This window comes from Ochotona curzoniae, unplaced genomic scaffold (assembly GCF_017591425.1).
Source record: "Ochotona curzoniae isolate NIBS_2020 unplaced genomic scaffold, NIBS_Ocur_1.0 contig_4514, whole genome shotgun sequence".
NCBI classification, from domain to species: Eukaryota; Metazoa; Chordata; class Mammalia; order Lagomorpha; family Ochotonidae; genus Ochotona; species Ochotona curzoniae.
Genome location: NW_024466312.1, coordinates 3,442,026 through 3,463,759, shown reverse-complemented (window position 1 = coordinate 3,463,759; position 21,734 = coordinate 3,442,026). Strand labels below are relative to the sequence as shown.

Below are 21,734 nucleotides of genomic sequence, written 5' to 3'. Positions count from 1 at the left end.
ACAGCTGATTTTGTCCTCTCCCTCCCTAGCCTGGGAGGCTTCCTTCATCCTTGAGTTACTCAGATAATTTAGGTAAAAGCAGGGTCAGGGAAGCACAAACCCTTCTACGTGAAATCTAAATTAAAAAGCATCACAAGGTCTAAAGGATTACTGTGATCAAGCTTGCTCTGGCCTGATGGATGGATGCCTGCAAGAGGGAACCATTCAAACTGCCCAAAGCAGGGCTGTTCATGCGGCCGTCGTGCCTGAGCTGAATCACATTGCCAGAAGCCTCTGTGAATTCACAGAACAAAGTTGTCATTCCTTGTGAGCCTAAGAATGTCTCAGTTTTGTCTATGTCACAAAGATTCACTGAGCGTGACCCATCCAAAGTATGTTCTGGCACCCTTTGTTGGGGTTGTGTTAAATGGCACCTGTGTGTTAAGTTTGACTTGAGTGCACAGTGTCAAGGGGATATCCTGGAGGCCCCAAGTAAACCACACTTCCATCTTAGCTGCATGAATGATGTTCTGTCTTGGAGATTCATTTTTTAGTCAAGGTACAAAAGGGCTTGGATTCTCAGCCCAGCACTGAAGTCTTTTTAAACAATTAGTCATTAGAGTCACTTATACCTTCAACATTCTGTTTGTCAAATGAAGTATCAATGACCATTTACTGGGCTGAGGACATAGGTGACGTCAAGGGAGGAGGAGGTATTCAACAACGCAAACAGGAAACAAAGAGAATAAGGGACCTGTTATTTCCTTATTTTGGGTAAGAAAACATCCAGAAACATAAAAGCCAACTTAGGCAGAAATGAGAGAGAATGAAAAATTAAGAAAGAAGTGTTCTAATGCAACCAAATGTTCTCTCTTTGAGACCCACAAGCATAACTACAAGATGGTACAACCCTACCCACTGCTAGTGGACTTCTCAGGTTCTGATTTTGGTTCAAGGTTCACAGATATGGCAGAAGCTGGGCAACAAGATCCTCTCTCCATGAGAACATTACAAGCAGACGTTAAGGGTGCCAGCTGCTCCCCTCCCATCCTGTTGAAGGAAAGCCACCCATGTTCCAAGTCAAAGTAACAGCACAATGAAAAAGGTTTCACAAAAAGAGCAAAGGGTCTATCCTCACCCATGAGTTTGCTAACCCAGCTCCTTGCTGTCAGGACACAACAGCCATTTTTCCCTTGGCCCAAGCTCTGGATGGTGGAGGAGGAGCCAACGAATGGCTCCTGGGTTGAGCTGAGAGGCTTACCAGTGACTGTGGTATGGTTCTGGGGGAGGTGCTGAGCACTTGATGAGGGCTACAGTCCTCATCAAAATACCAGGTCAGGATGCAGGTGGAAATCTACTCTCCAGAAACTTCAAAGCTTGTGCACAATGCACTGAGAATGGTAAGACCACACACACAAAACAAACAAACAAACAAATAAATAAATAAATAAAACACCAATCAGAAAATAACAGCTTTTTATAAACTTGCAAAAAGCCTGAGTTATGCTTTGCAACATGCTGGTAAGTATATCACACAGATAATCAGCTGAATCATTCACAAGTAACCTGCTGGGGCTCTCTCCAGGACTTCTGGTCCCCTTGACTGGCCTCTTTCAGCTTGTTCTCCACAGCGCTGCAATGTTCTTGGTTTCTTCAGATGTTCGTGACCTACATCATGTCCAGCTGTAAACAAGAAGCATGTTTTTAGAAAGAAATTAGGTTAACTTGAAACCACTACTTCTCTGGTAAAGAAGTTTTCATGAAAGAGATCTCTACCCAGGGAGGAATGCATGGCCTTGCACGTACTAATTCACTGCTACTGATTTCAGGCATTAACTACCACATGGATTATTTCAGTGCCAAGAACTTCTCCCCCCAAATCCTGACATCTTCTTAGTAGGCAGTTCTTGTGGTATATTTTTGCTTTTTGTGGTATAGTTTTTCTGCTGGATAGTTGGTCATTTGAGGCTTAAAGGCAGGAAGCTTCCAAATATAAAAGACGGACACAAAAGCCAACATCTTCCCAGTGTTTCACAGCATAGTATCATAATGTCCAGAAATTCTCCAGGGACTATCAGAATTTTTTGTTTATATGAAGCTAACTGAGAACAGTTAAGAAGTAGGCTTTTTAAAGCCCGTTTTTATTTGTCAGCCCACACAAATTGCATGGTGTTTTTGGTTTACAGCGATTTCAACAAGTTATAACATTTTTCCACTAAAGGAATAGCTCCCTACTTCTTTTATTTTTTTCTTTTCCTTTTTTTTTTTTTTTTTTACTCTTTGAAAGGAGAGGATTACCTGAATGAACAATAGCTGAAACCACAGAACACAAGAACTGCCAGGAAGCAACCACTTACCTGATCGCATTTATAATAGCAATAAATAACAGTGCAGAGAGCATCTGGTGGGTTAGAAATTAAAGCACAGATAAAGCACAGGTCTGTGATCAACAGCCTTGGTGGCTGTATTTACAGCTCAGGCAAGTTCAATCATCGGGGCACCAGGTGTGCTGTGAAAGTACTCACTAAATCGTCCACGTCACCTCCTTCCCCACACAGGGCTGTGGCATCTTCACTTGGTTTTTCTTTGGGGGCCAGAAACTGTGAATGAACAAAAGTCAGTCATGGCACTGAAATGACATTTTTGCCTCCTTTGACAATGGTCCTAATGTACCAACATTGCCACAGGTCTGCTTAACAAAGTCTTACCACAAATGGCCCCGAAGACACATCACCTCAGCACATTCAGTTGGCTCTGGATGACAGAGGCAACCTCAAGGTTCAACACTTCAAACTAACTAGTGTCCAGAGGGCATCTCTGTGATTCTAGAGATGAAATGACACGGGTGGCCAAGACAGGGGTTGTGTGGAAGGTTCAGTTCTGGCACTGTGGACATCTGGCACTCCTCTTTCTGCTTACAGAGAAGCTAAGGTTACGAAAATAACCCAAGAGAAGCATAGGAATTGGGCTGAGATTACAATCATCTATCCTTGTGGGCAAAGTAAAAGGATGACTTCTTTTAAGAGATGCAACACCCAAAAATGAATGTACCTGGGAGGTTGATTCCTATACGGAAATCCTTCAATTGTGTTAAGAAACTGAAATAGGCAGATGAGAAATGCAAGAGAAAACCTGCATTCAGCTTGAGTGTTCTAGACCTGGGGCAGGAATCTAGACTAGCCAAGGCCCTTGAGGTGAAGTCTGCAAGGATCCGGGAGTGGCTTTCACATCTCAAAGTAGTGAGTGTCTCTGGAAATTTCCACTCTGTTCCACCAAGAACCAGCAGCCTGTGGGACCTGTATTGAAGAGCTGACTTGTACCAATGTCCCTGTAGCCTAACACAAGAAGCCAGGCTTCTGGCAGATCAGTGCTCCAGAGACAAGGTGCGGGTGGACTATAAAGGGGGCTGCCTCTCTCTGTGTTCCTCAGAGTCAACTTGCACTGCAACCTTCTCGCTCTCCTCTGTTCTCAGGCGCTTGCTTCCGTGCACAAGGGAAAAGCGCAGTTACACACTTTTCTGACTTTCCCAACATGAAAAAAAAAATGGTAAGAACGGCTGTGATTATTATAATAAAGTGGATAAAGTAGACATGATCCAGGCCTCTGAAATCTAAGATACCTAAATAAATGTCTCTTTAAAAATACCATAAATCAAAGGCACTTGTTAAGTACGTGCACGAAGCAAAATGCCAGCAGGCAAGCTCTGCCCAACCACCTATTCCTCAGGTAGCAGGACAGTAACACAATGGCAATAGTGGAGGCTACTTTTGAATAACCAGGCACTGGCTTTTTCAGCACTTGGACAGGACCATGATAGTTGGTTTGTTGAATTAACTTCTTTCTTGGGCTTATTTCTCTCTCAACAGAATCATCTCACAATTCATTACCTTCCTGTTGGACTGAAAGATTAAGGAATTTATCTTCTTTTAAGGCCACATATGTATCTTTCCATATTCCTGACTATACAGCACACCAGGACCATCTAGCTCTAGGGTTCTTCAATGTCTCATCAATGGCATGAGAGATAGAAAATACTAGCAATGAGGAGCAGATGGTCTGTTCAGACTAGAATTGTGATGCAACTTCTGTGTCACTAATCTATTTACTTATTCTGGATGGTTATTAATAAAGATAGCTGAAGGCTGAAAACAAATAAATGAGTTTGAAATTATTAGTACATCTGTTAGGCTTAGGTTAAATTAAACTGTACTCTATCCTAGACTTCAAGATTAATCTTCAGAGTCCTCCAGATTATGACTACAAAAATGGCCTTTATGTTTGACCTCTCATCCCCTGTTCATTAACATTCATAACTACATGACTTTCCCTGTGTCTAGAATAACCTTCTTAAAAGTTGAGTCCCACTGGGGGAAAGATAATTAAAAAGCAGAATTGTATCCTATCCTAAACCTGGAGGGGCCACAGATGACCACCATCTTCCAAATGTGAGACAGACTTCACGGACTCAACGGTTTAAGAACAATACTCCATCTTCTGCCTGATCGCTGCTAGGGACTGGTGATGAATCCAGAGCCCCCTAATGTCTTCTAGCACTTAGCCATAAAACCTCCAATTTCTCTCGACTAGCAATGACCCTTTCACACTGCGGTTAAGGACTATGTTAAAAAAGGACTGCCTGCACAGTATAACCCATACATATAATTAAATACAAAAGGCATATCTTTGATATTAGATCATATTTCTAGGAAGACGGGAGCAGCAGGGGGAAAAAAGCCCTTCATTTCCATCAAGTGCTAAACATCTGCAACTGATTTTCCTGACAGATCTGCTTCTTATTTCTGTGTAAGCAAATTATGGCTAAAAGCTGGGCTGCCATCCATTATCCTTCCCCGAGCTCCCGACAACGTAGATCCCTTACACATATCACTCCCCCTCATCAGAGTTTTAATGGCAAGTAATTTCCAGGCTGCGCAGGGACAGGGAAGCCAGTGACAGAGCGGAGAATTCAACGACTGGCCTGCTTTCTCTGGATGCAGGAGAAAGGAGGGAGTCAACTCGCATCTTTTCCCATGTTTCTGCCCTTTCCAACATGCTGAAAACGTAGGGAATAAACACAAAGGACACCTGGGCGACACAGTCCTCCTCCCTCAAAGCCACGTTAGGCATTAGCAGAGCAGATCCCTGTGCCCTGTAGATTTGGACGAAATGGACGAACTACTATTTTCCAAGCATGCTGAACTATCATCCTGGCCACAAGCAGGGAAATGGAATCAACAATCTTTGTACAGAAACTGCCAGCCCTGTCCTTCTACAACATTAAATGCTAGCAATCAGCCCAGTGCCTTATCTGTTCCCAAATGAGGAACATCTGGCCACGATCAGGCCGAGTCCTACTCCAGCAGGGGACTCCAGAGGCAGTCATAATCCACACGCATAAAAATGTGTCATGAAGAACACACAGCAGTTTGCCTAAACTGTGCCTACAATGACACACACGTGGGCTGCATTTTGATTGCCACGTGTAGCTTATTCCACCTTGTAAAGGCAACTGAGTACAGCAGAGAAGTGTGCGGCATCACAGCGTGGAGAACACAATCAGATCCAAAGCTCTGCCAGCTTCTCAGGAACCCGGGCAAGCCCCTGATCTTCCTATAATGATGTTCCCCCAAACTGAAGTGCAAATACCCAGTCAGCCCTGGGTATTGAATCTCAGACCTGGGGCTGAATCTCAGAGAAGATAAATATGCTTTGTTGTGCCATAAGGTTTTTGTTTTAATTCTTTCAAATATCCTCAGCCTATGCTACCAAATGATATGTACAAGAATATTCATAGGGCCCAGCGCTGTAGCCTAGCAGCTAAAGTCCTTGCCTTGCACATGCAGGGATCCCATACGGGCACCGGTTAATATCCCAATTGCTACACTTTCCACATCCAGCTCCCTGCTTGTAGCCTGGGAAAGCAGTAGAGAATGGCCAAAAGTCTTAGGACCCAGGACCCATGTGGGAGACCCAGAAAAAGCTCCGGGCTTCAGATCAGCTCAGTTTCTGCCACTGCAGCAAGACTGAAGAACCTTCTCACTGTCTCTCCTTCTCTCTGTAAATCTGACTTTCCAGTAAAAAAAAATTAAATCTTAAAAAAACCCAAGCTGATTAAAAAAAGAATATTCATAGCACCTGCTTTTCTAACTGCCAAACTCTGACAACACCAACATGTTCATTATAGGAAAGTGGACAAATAAATTGTGGTACAAAAAAATATTGCATGGCTACAAGAAAAGATAACTAATTCTAAAATGGATAAATCACAAAAGATACGATTCCAATTACATGAAGGCCAAAAACAGGCAAAATTAATCTTAGGTGTCAGAAGTGCAACACGAATTGTCTTGGGTAACTCGTGAGTTATGACCGGGGCAGCGCCTTCTAGGGTGAGGGCAGTGTTGTGTTATCTTCATGTGGGGTCCCGGGGAGCCCCAGGATGTGATCATGCAGGAACTCATGCTTGCCACTTAGAAACTGCACTCACTGTTTCCATGTTCCATCTCAACATCCATCCAAACTCTGAAAAACGACTGGATAATACTGAGATATTTCCATGATTGCTTTATGGACTAGAATATGGGAAAACCACACAGAGATTTAAGGCATAAAAGGAAAGCAGAAAAGAACAAAGGAAGACGACATGAAGTCTAGCAGGTGCCAGCAGTTTGGGAGCTGCTCTCAAGAAATGATTCTTCACAAGGTTCTAGGATACCTTGGTCACTCACAAGCACAGCACTCTTTTAAGCACATTTGTGAGACAAGCATGAGGGTATCTTTTACCTCAGACAGATGTAAGGTGGAGGAAGGAAGAAATGGCACCAAAGCATTAGCAACAAGTGGCAAGTACGGGAGTCTAGGTTTGGATTTCAGTCACTGCCACCAGGCAGAGTTTGCTCTGAGACACTGTGCTAGTCACCTACACCACTCGCGATGGCATCAGCAAAATGACCAGATTGCTAAGCTCTGCGTGCCTGTTACTCAGGTGGAAGGTCAGTAAGTCAGCCCCAACCATTAAGGATAGGTCAGGCCAGTGCAAATAAAACAAGTGCTTAAATGATGATTCTCTCTCTTCCTCACCTCCCCAACAGAGCTTACATTAAATGTTTAGTTACTTATATCTAACTGGACCTCTCAGAATCCTGTGAAAAAGAATATTTTAAAGCCATGCCAAAAAAAAAAAATTCTCTTTCTTCAATGTCATGGCTTGGCTACCAAGGGTTTGTGTGTTGAACCTGTGTGGTGGTAGATGCTTTTCAGAAGCTCGGTGTAAGGTAAGGCACATCCAGGCAGTGCTCTTGCAAGAGATTCAGGCGTTTCTCATGGGACCCTGCTCAGCTCTGTGACAACGGGCTGTTGAAAAGGGGTGAGACCTGCCCCTTTCTCAGCTCTGGCTTCCTGCCTCACCACTGCCTTTGTCCGGTGCCTGAGTTCCTGTCATTGCATGCAATCAAAGCCTCACCAGGAGAGGAGCTGATGAAGTTGCTCAATCTTGGACTGTCGATCCTCCCAAATGAGCTAAATAAGCCTCTTCTTCATAAAGTACACAATCTGTGGGATTTGGTTATACTGATGGAAAATGGGCCAAAAAACTCACTATGTTCTTGATACGGAGTAAGAGTGGAAGACAGTTTTAGAACTGGATTCTTGGCCAGTGGCTGCCTGTGAGATCTCAGAGAGATGATTTTACCTCTGCTACCTACTCACAGTGATGCGGGGGAAGGAGCTCATGGATGAGACACCCCAGGGCCCTGCAAAGATTCCACCGGATCTCAAATGTTAATGACCTAATGATCCCAACTGGAAACACAAAACGCTGAGTGAAAGAGCTGAAAGGCTATACTGACAATTAAAATGAATATAAAAGAGGGGGCTACAAGCATGTCTAGCTTTCAAAATGAGATGAGAGCAAAAAAAAAAAAACTTAAAAAGAAAGTGACTAATTTATACTCATGGATGAAATTTATAATCACGTCATGGATGAAATTTCTATTTCTGCAGCACAGCTGACTTATTCCTATCTCTCAAAGACTCACAAAAACTGCATAGTTTTAGAACACACTGGAGAATAGCTCTCCTTAAGATGTTGTTCTAGTGTAAAGTTATAATTTAATTTTTATTTAAGATGGACAACCCTGGATAATTATTTCCTTTCAAATATTAACATATAGGAAAGGAAATAGCAATAATTTGACTGCTTACTAACTTTAAACAACTTACAGTAAATGCCTTAAAAGAATTTAAATGGACTGTGAGCACTGATTATAATCAAGTTCCCTGAAATGATTATTTGGGCTGTGATCCAACTTGACACTTGAAGGTAATGTAAATGAACATTTCAGTGTATGGTTGCAAAAGTGATTACACTTCCCTGATCTGGCTAAAACATACCTGAAATGTGTCTCTCTCATTGTGATATGAAAACAGGCACAAAGGCATAACCTTGAACGTCAGACAGGACAGAGTGTGTGCTGAAGGCAAACTGGAATTGAGACTCGACCCTGTGGTCTTCAGGTCCTTCCACCCACCAGCTGGCTATGGACCAGAGGGTCACTCGTGGAGAATAGGCAGATGGGCTCTAATGTGTTTCACAGAATATTGGTTTAAGGTTCCGTTTGTAAGACTTACCTCTTTTTTTGTTTGTTTAAATCTTTATTTATTTTTATTGGAAAGTCAGATATACAGAGAGGTGGACCTTCTGTCTACTGATTCACTCCTCAAGTGGCCACAACTGCCAGAGCTGCACTGATCCAAAGCCAGGAGTCCAGAGCCTCCGCCGAGTCTCCCATGTGGCTGCAGGGTCCCAAAGTTTTGGGCTATACTCAACTACTTTCCCAGGCCACAGGCAGGGAGTTGGATGGGAAGCGGGGCTGCTGGGATTAGAACCAGTGCCCATTTGGGATCTCAGCTTATGCAAGGGAAGGACTTTAGTCGCTAGGCTACCCTGCTGGGCCCAAGACTTAATCTTATGAGGGACAAAGATCAGTGCAATGTCCAGGCAGCAGCGTTTTGATCCTTGCTGCCTGTGAGGGCTCAGTATATTCCTCTTGATTTTTCGGGCCTGGCTCTCCAGGGAAAGAGGAGTGGCTGTTCTTGCTCCTGCCCATTCCTGGCAGAACACTGGAAGGACTGCAGAGATAGTGCCGGCCTTTTAAGTTCTTGAGTTAAGTTATCACTATCATACATAATGTACACAGTGTTTCAGGTGAGTAGCAACATAATATGGATTTTTTTAGAAGTCAAAGTGTCATATAAATAGCATTCCTAAATGTGAAAAAGTATGCACAGTTAATGTGTAGCATACTGTTTTTTTTTTGGGGGGGGGGAGCTACGTAGGAGATAATGTATAAAAATATGTACAGCACAGACCTAGAACTCAGTACATTTCAGGTAAAGGTTTAAATTTCTTATCTGTCAGGGACAGTGAAGCTTTGGTGGTATTACTGTGCTTCAATTATGAAAACATCAGCCAGGGCCAGGCAGCCAATGGGGGGAGTAGAAGGACGTCTCATCACTTGTCCTCCTTATTCAAAGATGATGAAGTTTCTGTAACTGAAGTACAGAAGGTACTAGAGGTAAGGATACTACTTCATATCTGGCCATTACTTGCAATTTCTCTGCACAGCTTAATTATCAGCCATTCAAACCAATGATGCGTGGGCTTTGTGTCTTTTGATTCTAAAGATGACACTGCATTTATAATACAGAACATTCCTTGCACAATTTGCAAGTGGATTTTCCCTTTTCAGATTTCTTTATTTTCCAATATTCTGGATTCACTTAGTGTTGACCTATTGGGCTAAGAGCATTATAATGGGAAACAGTTCTTTCTTACCACAGTGCTTCCTGCTTCCTTCAACAACTATAAGATGTACCCAGCTCTCTACTGGATAGAGGCTTCCTTAAATGTACACTGACTAAAATTAAATAATTGATCTCGACTTGTTTCACCTGTTTTCCAAAAGTTGGTAAGCATCAGTCTATTTGATTGTTAATATTTGTGGCCCAACATGACTAGGCTGCGGTGCCTATTTAGAATACTGGAAATAAGCACTCGCCTCTTTCTCACATGTTTATGTAACATAAACATACTATTGCTATGTATGTGTGTGTATATACATATGTATGTGATGTGTATATAGATAGATAGATATTGTATTTGTTTCTCTAAAGAATGTGATTAATACATTTCAGTTCAAGAGTGGAAAGTTATCACAACATAAGGGGGCAAAAACAGAAACAAAGCTCAACAATTTCATGACCTACTCAAGCCCATCATGGTAGAAGAGGATACAGACGCTGTGAAATGTCTTCAGAGACCCTCTTCAGTACCTTATAGGATGCTTCTAAAATTGTAGATCTTATTCCCTGAATGTAGGGATTATACCTGTTCTTTAACAGAAACTCTCAATTAGCTAAAAGGCTTAGCAAACATTCTTATGTATTCTAATGTCTTTTCCAAACAATACTATGTTCTCTACCAAATTCTGTTATCATTATGTTGAAAATTTATGGCACTGTGGCATTTTCCTATCGGGCCTGAGTTTCACCTATGACAAACATTACCACCTTGTCCATGCCATTCCCTGACAGATTCCTGTGTACTAAACACAGACACAGCAGTCCCCTGGCAGGTGAAGTGAATTCCTGGTTCTCATTGCCTATCTGTGCTCCTGAGTAATGAACACTAGAGCTTCCAGAATGGGGTGGCGGTGGTGGTGCCATCCTTCCATCCAGCACAGACCTTGGTTACTGACTGGGGCCAGGGACCATGCTTGCAAGACAGGCCTTCTCAGTGCCTGACAGTGAGTGTTAGGAACTGTATACTTTTGAGCGGTTCAATTTAATTCCATTAAGATGTCAGTACAGCTTTGAAGGATCATAAAGGTCAGGTGCACAGTTATAAATAACTACATGTATGAGCATTTTACTCACAGCTGAATCAGATTCTATACTCATATACCACGCAGGGAGGCCTTGGGTTAACAATGTATGTCAAGAAGCTCATGGGGTCTTTACTGAAGCCCTTGGGTGTGGATTATGCTAGAATACTTGTTCCTCTACAAACAGTGCATTATCACCTGAAAGGCTTTAAAAATGAATCAAGGCCTTCATGCCAGGACCCATATCAGATCATCAGAATCTCTAAGGATATAAAAAATTTAAAAAATAAATAAAATACTGACATAAAATGCAAAAAAAAAAATCTCTTATTAACCAGTTGTTAATAATAACAGCTCCCAGGTGGCCAATGTGTGGTCAGCGTGGGAATCACTGGGCTGAATGGATTTCACAGCCCTTACCAGGAACAATTCTAAACCTGTATGCATCAGAGTCCAGCAGCTCCAGAGCTACTGGACACGGACTTGCTAGTGAATGCTAGAAACATAATCACAGCCTAAGCGAAACTGAGTAAGACATTAATACCTCCCATGAGGATGCTGCAGTTGACGCCATTTGCTTGCAGGCTGAATAAACCATGGATATATCACCTTAAAATTAAACTTCAAGGAGATGGAGAAGCTAATGTTCACTGCAGTAAGTTACTCAGACAGGGAATTGTCCCTCAATACCTGTTTGGCTTCCTCAGCTGTGACAGAGCTTCCACAGGCTTCATCTTTGCTGATCAGAGTAATTCCATCTGAAATGCAATTCACAGAGAACAATGCAGACACAAAGAATCAATCCGATTCCATTTTCTTTGTCTCCACCCTTGCTCCCACCCCTCTGCTGGAGACTTTTAAAAATAATAAAGGTGTTCAGTTCTAGAAAACATACAAAACAGCAAATGCAATGAGTTCATGGGTTTACTTTCTTATGCGGGATTCTCTCCTGTTTTGGCTTGTACAATCAGCAATAAAGGCAATACCCTAAATGTCACCTGTTCCATGAAGCCTTTCTCGATTCAGATGAAAACAGGGACCCTTTCTTTAGAATTCTCAGATTCTGCTGTTTTAATTATCTTGTGTAATTATTTGTACACATTATCTCTCCTATGGACAACACCTTCAAGGACTGGACTAGGTCTTATTCATTTTTGCATTCCCCAACACCGCATACCGTCGAAGGTCACTAAATAAGCAATTGAATGGGTGCACACTCCTGTCCAACCCCTTGGATAGCTAACAGAAAGCTGCACACCAGCACACTGTGACTTACAGCAGCTACTGGCTACTGGAATGGCCAGGGGACTAGGTGGGCAGGGAGAAAGTTCTGTCATTCAGCACAGTGTGTCCATTTCAGCTCAGTGAGAGCAAATCAAGGACAGAAAACCTTCTCTTTAGCTCCCTTCTATTCCTAAAGTATTTTCCTACCTTAAATGTTTGTTGCACAATATACTTTCAGAAAGGCACATGAGTTTACCAACTGTTTGCACTTGGAAATGGCACAAGTCATGTATATTTTCTCAACAGCATGTAAGTTCTCAGAAAATATGTATCTTGTGTATGTTTTGCAAGCTCCTTCCAGTAACTAATACGCTATAGGCAATCGGTAAATACCAAATCCAATCCCTTTCATCTACCAGCTTGGCAGCAGAGACACAAAAGTGATTTGAGCACAATTCTTATTGCTTTTGCTTCTCCACTGTAGCAGTTAAATGGCTGAAAAATTAACTGTCAGGGAAATGGTGGTGTGTGTGATGAAAAGCTGCCGGTTAAAAGTTGGAAGAATAGGGCCCGGCGCGGTGGCGCAAGTGGTTAAAGGTCCTCGCCTTGCACGCCCGGGATCCCATATGGGCGCCGGTTCTAATCCCGGCAGCCCCGCTTCCCTTCCAGCTCCCTGCCTGTGGCCCGGGAAAGCAGTCGGGGACGGCCCAGGGCTTTGGGAACCTGCACCCGCGTGGGAGACCCGGAGGAGGCTCCTGGCTTCGGATTGGCATAGTATCGGCCTGTTGCGCTCACTTGGGGAGTGAATCATCGGACGGAAGATCTTCCTCTCTGTCTCTCCTCTCTGTATATCTGCCTTTCCAATAAAAAAATAATAAAAAAAAAAAAATCTTTAAAAGTTGGAAGAATAGATATGTAACTCCCTTTATTTGGAATCTACACAGAAACATAGACTGAAACTCATTTTGCATCTCTTCCATACGTGGAAAGTTTCATATCGCTATCTAATCATAATTATTTTCACAATGCAGATTTTAAAGATTTATTTTTATTATTTTTTTATTGGAAAGGCGGATATACAGAGAGGAGAGACAGAGAGGAAGATCTTCCGTCCGATGATTCACTCCCCAAGTGAGCGCAACGGGCCGATACTATGCCGATCCGAAGCCAGGAGCCTCTTCTGGGTCTCCCACGCGGGTGCAGGGTCCCAAAGCTTTGGGCCGTCCTCGACTGCCTTCCCAGGCCACAGGCAGGGAGCTGGAAGGGAAGCGGGGCTGCCGGGATTAGAACCGGCACCCATATGGGATCCCGGGCATGCAAGGCGAGGACCTTTAACCACTTGCGCCACCGCGCCGGGCCCCACAATGCAGATTTTAAAAAAGCATTACTTAGTACTTGAGTACTGAAAGAATTTTAGATCATGCTAAAAAAAATGGTCAAGGGACATGAAGGAAAGCAAGCATCATGTGAGACACTGAAGAGTGTTGTCTCCTTCCTGTGTTTAATATCCATTGTGACTAAGTAAAGAACCAAGAGGCTTTGGTACATGCAGATATTGGCCTAGTTATATGGACAGTTTAAGAACACAGCACGGGACAGTGCACGAGGGCATAAAGTAAGTGCTGTGGATCTGCCACGACTGACAGCCCTGAGAGTTTGGGAAAAGGGTTAACTTTAACTGATCCAACAAAGAGAAAGAAGCACTCTTGGAGATGGGTCATACTGTACCAAGTGTAAGATTGGGCGTACCATTTTTCACCCTGTGTGTATGTCAGCTAAGTAAGATTGAGAGCTCAATGAATCCCAACCATGTTCTAAAGTCAATTACAATTTCATTAGGCCTCATATATCATATAATACAATTTAAATCTGGAATTTATATATATATATGAAATATGTATATATGTAAGTATATGTAATATATATTAAAATATATATATTTTAAAAAACCGAAAGTGATACCTGACCTTGAATGACAATTTCCCAGAAATGATTTAATTGTTTAATTTCCACTTTCTCTCGAAGGTCTTTCAGGAAATTATTAAAGCGCTGCTCTTCTGAAAACTGTGGAAGTAAGAGGGGCACAGGAGTGGCAAGTCAGAACAAACACAAATTCAAACCTACACTGAGCTGCTCTCCATATTTTTATTATATATATTTTTATTTTTCCTGACACAGTCGCACAGAGGGTGCCCCTTCTACCTTCCAAGTCCACATACTGTTTTCCCCACATTATTACACAGTGCAGCCCTTTGGCAACAGTCATCATTCTGATACTTAAGTGTGTCATGTAGGTACAGACAATGATAGAAGGTCCAGCATCCTACTGTAAAGATAATATTTAACAGTTTTATTGGGAGTCATCCTTTTACTTGGGAAATGCTTTATATTTTGAATCCACCGTATTTACCAAAAAGTTTCTTCTTTCATAAGCGGAAAACCATCATTTAATTTCTTAAAACATTTCATTTATTGACTTGAAAGCTAAGAGAGTCTGCCATCATTCACTCTCTGAATGCTGACAGCAGCTGGGGCTGGGCCCTGCTCAAGCCTGGAGTCTGGAAGCCAGGCTGAGTCGCCCATGTCCTTAGGTCATCAGTTGCTGCCTCCCAGGATATGCATGAGCAGGAAGCTGGAATTGGAAGCAGAGACTGGATTCACACCAGCACTCCGACCCAGGACCTGGGCCCCAAGCAGTGTGTTAACCACCAGGTCAAACAGCGCCTCAGAAGCTGGCATTTTCGATTCCGCTTTGGCGGGATTTTCCATTTGTAGAAGTCAAAGAGTTTCCTCGAAATACCTTCTTTGTTTTTGGTGGCCTGGAATCTTAACTTTTATTATAGACAGTTTCAATGAAAACAGAATAATTAAAAAAAAATTCGTGTATCCATCATCTCGATCCACTCTGTTTTGCATATTTATCATTTATTTTTAAGTAAATTTCAATCAAAGTATTTCATTGAATACATTTTGATATATAGTATCTACAATGTATATTCTTTTTAAAGAAAATATACTTGGGGCTGGCATAGTGGCTCAATGGGTTAATTCTCTACCCTGTGGCATCAGTATGCCAAACGAGCACTAGTTTGTGTCCCAGATGTTCCACTTCCCATTCAACTCCCTGCTTGAGCCTGGGAAAGCACTGGAGGATGGCCCAAAGCCTTGGGACTCTGCGCCCACACGGGAGACCCCAAGGAAGCTCCTGGTTTCCAGCTTCCATTCAGCTCAGCTCTGGTTGTCGCAGCCATGTGGGGACTGAACCCAGAGGTTGGAGACCTCACTATCTCTTCTCTGTAAATATGCCTTTCAAATAATAAAAAAAATCTTGAAAAAAGAAAATGTACTTATGTGCCATTATACTTACCACACCAAAAAAATCAATAATAATTTCTTGGAAGCAAATAACTAGTCAGTGCATATTTTCATAACCATTCTGTAAAAAAACCTCTTCCTCTTAAAAAAAAAAAAAGAGAGAAAAGAAGCTTACGGTTTAAGCAAGGTCCATCTTTTAAGAACTACTCTCTGAAGTCTCTAGCTCCTTGCTAAAGAGCAGCTGGTCCTTAGTGCAAGGCAGTGGCAACTGGGAGCAGTGGGGTTCTCAGACACCTCCCCCACCCCCACCAGGGGCAGTGCTCCAGCAAGCCACACACTTTCCCTGCCTGTCTTTAGCTGCCTGACTTTCCACCTGACCAGGACGCTCTCACCCTTGCCTGGATGCTACTTTTCTAAGGCTTAGTCTTTTAGCTGTAGAATACTTTTATTCTAACCTAATTTTAATGATCTTCTCGTGTTTTGGCCATTTTTTATAAATGTGCAAATTATTCAAGCATTAATCTGTTCATTTGTTCAGAAAATAATTAATTAACATACATCCAAGAGTATACACTATAACTGCATAATTTAAAAACATACTTTCTGGTTGAAACCTGCTCACTTCTGATGTGGAGTTTTAAAAGTCTGCAAATTCACAAGATTTTTAGAAGTGTTTTCTAAAAGTTCCTAATAAAACAGACAACAGAACCCATCTAAAAACTTGGCGGGGGAAGCTGAGTAACTAATTTTCAGTGCTCTTGATTTTTCCTTTTTTCTGGCATACAGATCCCTACTCCTGTTCTAATAATATTCTTAATATTTATACCAATTTCCCTAGAATAATCAGTCCAGTCTTGACAGCAATGACAGAGCCACTAAAGATGTCACTAAGGATTTCTTTGGTTCCCTAAATAGGAACATAAATCCATAGCTTTAATGCTATAAAAACATAAGTCCTAAGGGAGAGAAAAAAAGAATTCCATCATGCACCTTAATTCTCCTCTAGAAACGACAACAGCAAGCCGAGCTTCGCCATGCCTGCTGCCCTCGGCACACATGGCTCTGCCCAAGGCCGCACGTGTCCACGGGCTGCTGTCTGGCACTCGCTGTGACAGCCAGCCACCTTCCAGGAAGACGAGATGCTGAGGACGGCCTACCTGGATGGCTTTCTCCCGGAAGGCTTTGATGCAGTCGATGCTCTTCATAAAATACGGCGTTTCATTCGTTTCCAGAAACTGGTTGATGTGGTTTATAAGCTGGTGACTCGCTAGAATGGAAGGCAACATGTTTTTTTTTTTTTTTTTTTATTTTCCTGGAATGGAGTGGTGCTTACGAGAGAGGAAGCATGCTTCTGTTTGCAGAACAGCTCAAGATGATCAGGACACACAAGGCTGTATAGCAGGGGAAGCAGGTGACATGCAGAATTCTGACTTCGAGAGTGCACTTTTGAGAAGTCTGTGCAACGCTGGTTAGCAAATAAAATTCAGCTTCTAAAAGGTTTAGAGTCATTGTTACAAAATTCCTTTGGAAATTTAAAATATTAGGTGTGGGTATTTTCCATCTCTCCCTTAGAATTCGGGAGCCATTTGGATGAATCAAAAATGCCTCCGTTATTAAACTCACAGGAAATAGACCCTGTACTTCCTCCTAAGTCCTTTCAGGATGACTGTCAGACAACGTTAGGGAAAGTAATGAGCCAGGGACACCCCATCTTCTACAATCCCAGGTCTGCCCCAGCCGCAATGGAGCATCTCATTAGGACAAGAGAGCATTAGCATTCATTTCATGTCCTTCACTGGTCCTGAAAATTCTCCATGTTGCTCAGCACTTCATAAGCTCTGAATACTTAATTGACAGTGACTGTCAGAAAGCAGTGTCATGTCTGTCACAGGAAGAGGAAATACATTAAGAACGCTAATCTTTCCAAGGCGGGTCACTACTTGAGGCTGCCTTGCAAGCAAAGAGACAAATTTTTCATTATGAGTAAAAGGAGAAAAAAAAAAACAGAGGGAAGTCATGGGTGAACTGAGTAGATCCAAGTGATCTTTAGGGTCTGTGTGAAAGAACAACCCAAGACAAAAAACAAACAACAATCCAAGCAGGTGAATGTTTCTAGCCTAAAGGCTTAATTTTGTAGGACCCTGAAACCACTCCTGAGTAGGCTGTGTGGAAGTTTCTAGACTGAAAGGTCAAGATCTAAGACTGTGTATTTCCCCAAATCACAGGCTCCCTCGAGCATTCTGATGGCTAAGCATGTGCATGCGCATAATGCAAAACCTGCTTTCCAGATTCACCTATAAAGACTCAAGGCCACTGCCCATGAATCACACAGCAAAGCGAACACTGCTCAATAGCTCATGAAAGAATCCCTATCAGTGTCATCTTCTTATTTCCTATAAAATGTACAGCATGTGGAAAGGATTCAAAAACAGGTAAAGTATTTTTTAATACTGTAATTTTTCAGGATTTGAAAAATATCCCCAGAAATGATTTAGTCTCTTCTACCAACCAGGCAATTATGATCTCTATTATGATAAACACTTTACAAACTTCAGCAAACAGTTCCTAAAACTTCAGAAAACTTTATCAGTGTATCCTGAAGGAGAGAACTAATACCCAAGCATAATTCAAAAGAGGAAACATGTTCAGATGGGCCCTTTTAAATAAGGTAAATAATGCAATCTGATTGGTAGGCAAAGCAGAAAACCATCAATGGGAAGCTCCAAGCAAACAGAAGCTACCTCTCTTTTTCAGCTTCGAAAGGCCAAGGAACAGGAATGTTTGCTATTTCCCATATCACTATGGCAGCCTGCTTTCTCAGATGGTGTGATATTAAGCTCACTTGGAGTTACACATCTAGATACAAATAAAAAACCTTTACAGGCCAGAGACAGTAACCCCACAAATACCATGCTCCCAATTTATTTTGAAATAAGAATGAGGACTCTGAGGAAGCTGTAACAAACGTTTCTCCTGGCTCAACTTAGCGATTATTTCAATGAATGGAGTCCGGTTCATATTTATTATGCCAGCATTGAAAATGAGAACCTTGCTTCTGAGGAGATTACAGCCTAATGGCAGTGGGTGCATATTTAAAAATAATAATTGTAGGCAAATGTGAAGAGGGCTGTAAGTATTGCTGAAATATATTAACTGGCTAGAATTTTTACCAATCTTTGGTGCCTTCTGGTACTTCATCAATTATTATGGCTTTCTACCTGGCCACCACCATCACCGCCAACAACGACAACAAACCAGAATTTGCAGACTGATCGAGAAACACAGTTAAGTGCAAGCATGAAGGAGAGAGGTGCGAGGGCCCAAGGTATATTTGGAGAAAAGCAATGATAAAGAAGGAATAAAAACTAAAAAAAAAAAAAAAAAAAAAAAAGTAAAAGGCTGGAGGGAAGGGAAGTTTCAAGAAGAAAGACGTGGCTCCTTAGAAAGTGCAGAAGAAACAGAATCAAGATCAAGCCTGTTAGTGACTGCACTTCAGCTGGACGGAGAAGAGAGCTGAGGAAAGAGGTTGAGAAGGGAGAGCTGGAGACACGGTAGAAACTCACAGCTGCCATGGGAAAAGATGACTTACAGAAACATGTCTGCTGTGTCCAAATCTGACACAAAGACTACAAGGAAGGGAGTTTATAAACAGCATAAAGGATGAAGAATTGAAGCTCAGGGGTTTTGTAGATTCAGGAATGCATGAAGCAAATAGAGAGGTAATGAACTGCTTTGCAAAGCACTGGCGTTTTCCGACACATTTTATCTTGAAATAGGATAATGTGTGTGCATGCATGTGTGCCAAACATTTTAAAAAGCAAATTTCATGGCAACAATACATTTGCACTAATGATGTAGGAAAGAAGATAAACAAAGAAAACAATGTAGGAGTTTTCAAACTCAATTTTTGTCCAAGAACGACTCCTCAAGCGTCTGTGGGTCTATTCAGACTCACTCTTTCCTATTTACGTGTTACCTTCTTCCCTCTAGAGAGTTCAAGAACACAGGTAGATAAACACATCCAACCTTCCAATAAAACACACGAATACAATCAGACAGATTTTGCCTTTCTAGGAATAGTCACTGATATGGCCTGTGCATCTGGCACATGATTCTCAATTCTGTCCTCCTTCCTAGACTATTTTGTGGTTCACTGACTGTAATGAACCATTTAACACCAGGGAATAGCTGTGATGGATGACTCTTCAATACACTGAAAACCAGAATGGGCTGCAGACAAGACACTCCCCTTCCAAAGTTTTGTGGTACTCCACATTTCCCTGCCATCTTTAATAAAAGCAATATGCATAAATGACTGACAAAACTAATGCTCTACTTAGGCTGCATTATGCTTTGGACTCTGCCAGCATCTTGTGCTCTGCATTAAGCCAAGGCTGGTCACCAGGGTGCCTCCCTTTGCTCACACATCCATTACAGAGCAAGGAACAGCCTGTCAGTCCTCACGCTCAGTGAGTCACAGCCCCAATTATAATTCACTGAAATGTTCTTTGGAATTAGTCTGTGACTCAATAATACTCATTAGTATCTAACATAAAAAATAGCTATTGGAAGGGTCATCCATCTTAGGACACGGAGTCAGGCAGAGTGCTGTCATTTATCTCAAGAAGTACTTGAACAGTGTCTGCTCTGGATTTCAAGGTTTAAATATGAGTATGATGTATTAACTCAGCATCTTATATGAGCAGATATGGATAAAACTGAATCTCAACATAACAATATTTTAGTATCATATTCAAATTTTTATCTGGATTCAAGCGTATTATATAAAACAAAAAATGGCAGCTTTCATCTTCAATATGAAAAACATGTCTCCTTTCTGAACAGAGAACATTTACCATCAAAGTTCTAGAAAATGAACCACCTCTCTTCCTGTTGCACCAGCGATTCTGCTAAACTCAGACACCACTGAGGATGTTTCCCAAGCCAACTCTTCTCACCACCTCAAAGCCTTATGAACATTTCATCAACTGAAAAGCTAAACATTTGGAAAAGTCAGTGAGGAAATCATTTTTAGATGTGAAGAACCACCTTGTAAGGTCTGGCATGACGGCTCAATTGGCTACTCCTCCAAACGACAGAATCCCAGGGCACTGGTTCATGCCCTGGCTGTTCCACTTCCCGTCCAGGTCTCTGTTTATGAGTTGGAAAAGTAGTGGAGGACGGCACAAGTCCCTGGGACCCTGCACCATTTCAGACACTTGGGAGAAGCTCCTGGCTTCGGATCAGCTCAGCTCCAGTTATTACAGCCACTTGGGGAGTGAACCAGCAGATGAAACATCCTTTTCTGTCTCTCCTTTTCTCTGTAAACCTAGCCTTGCAGTAAAAATAAAGAAATCTTTTTTTTTTCTTTAAAAAAGAACCAACTTACATAGCCAATGGCATATTCATAAAACAAAATAAATAATGACAATAAACACACTTAATAAGTATAAGGCCACTCCTTATTATTAAGGGAATAAAAAGAAATATTTGTTAGTAAATAAAATTTTAGGTAACTGGTCTGTCAGCCATGAATTATATCACAAATAAATTACCATAATTGTTTTAAGCCAGAAACTTACAAGGGACATTTGCCTGGTAAGAGTCTGTTTTAATTCAGGCAACTAAACAGAAACAGATCACAAGCAAATTTCCTTTATGTCTTCCTTTTTATGTCCCTTTAGGATATAAATGGGCCTTTGTGGATGGAGACCATGAGAGTGTCCGTTCAGGATTGAACCAGAACCGAAATCACTCTAAAACACAACTGGGAAACTCAACCTACAATGGCCCCTCCAACTTTCTTTCTAGCGTTGGCATCAACTCACAGGAGAACACCCCATTTGGGAGATGAGATTTATATGTCTTTCCTTCTTTCTAGTAAAGAAAGATATGATGGAATTCAATTAAAAACTATTTTTCTAGCTATTTTTTTAAGTTGCATTTCTACAGAAACAATTATACAATATATTAGTCTCCTTCCTACTTGAACATACTTTACAGTTCCTTTCTTTCAGGTTTAACACAGCAAACAGTGGCCCACAATAGTGTAGACCACATCAATCAACAAGAAGTACTGGAAATAACCAAATGCTTCCAGGGCATTCAAGTCTCCTCAAAACTCAAATGAACTTCTAAAAATTTCACTCAAAAGGAAGGCTTACTAAATATCTAACTCTTCTAAATAACAAAAGCTATGATGGGCTATCTCTTTTTTTAACTTAAAAAAAATTATTGCCATTTTGATTCAAAAGCAGAGAGGGGGAGAGAGAGACAGGGAGATTCTGAGCCAGAAAGAGAGCTCTTCAATCCACTGGCTCAATCCCTAAATGC

At 41.7% G+C, this 21,734-nt stretch overlaps 1 protein-coding gene across 1 annotated transcript in view; it reads right to left on the bottom strand.

Annotated features, from left to right (window-relative positions):
* Positions 1-1,438: 1,438 nt before the first annotated feature.
* XRCC5 (X-ray repair cross complementing 5) overlaps positions 1,439-21,734 on the bottom strand; it is an 83,963-nt gene continuing 63,667 nt past the window's right edge. Inside the window, exons 17-21 of the mRNA XM_040986482.1 lie at positions 16,559-16,668; positions 14,054-14,150; positions 11,553-11,620; positions 2,505-2,579; positions 1,439-1,662 (exon numbers count right to left, since the gene is read on the bottom strand). Coding sequence (XP_040842416.1) covers positions 1,648-1,662; positions 2,505-2,579; positions 11,553-11,620; positions 14,054-14,150; positions 16,559-16,668 — 365 coding nt within the window. The 3' untranslated portion in view covers positions 1,439-1,647. The remainder of the gene's footprint in view (positions 1,663-2,504; positions 2,580-11,552; positions 11,621-14,053; positions 14,151-16,558; positions 16,669-21,734) is intronic.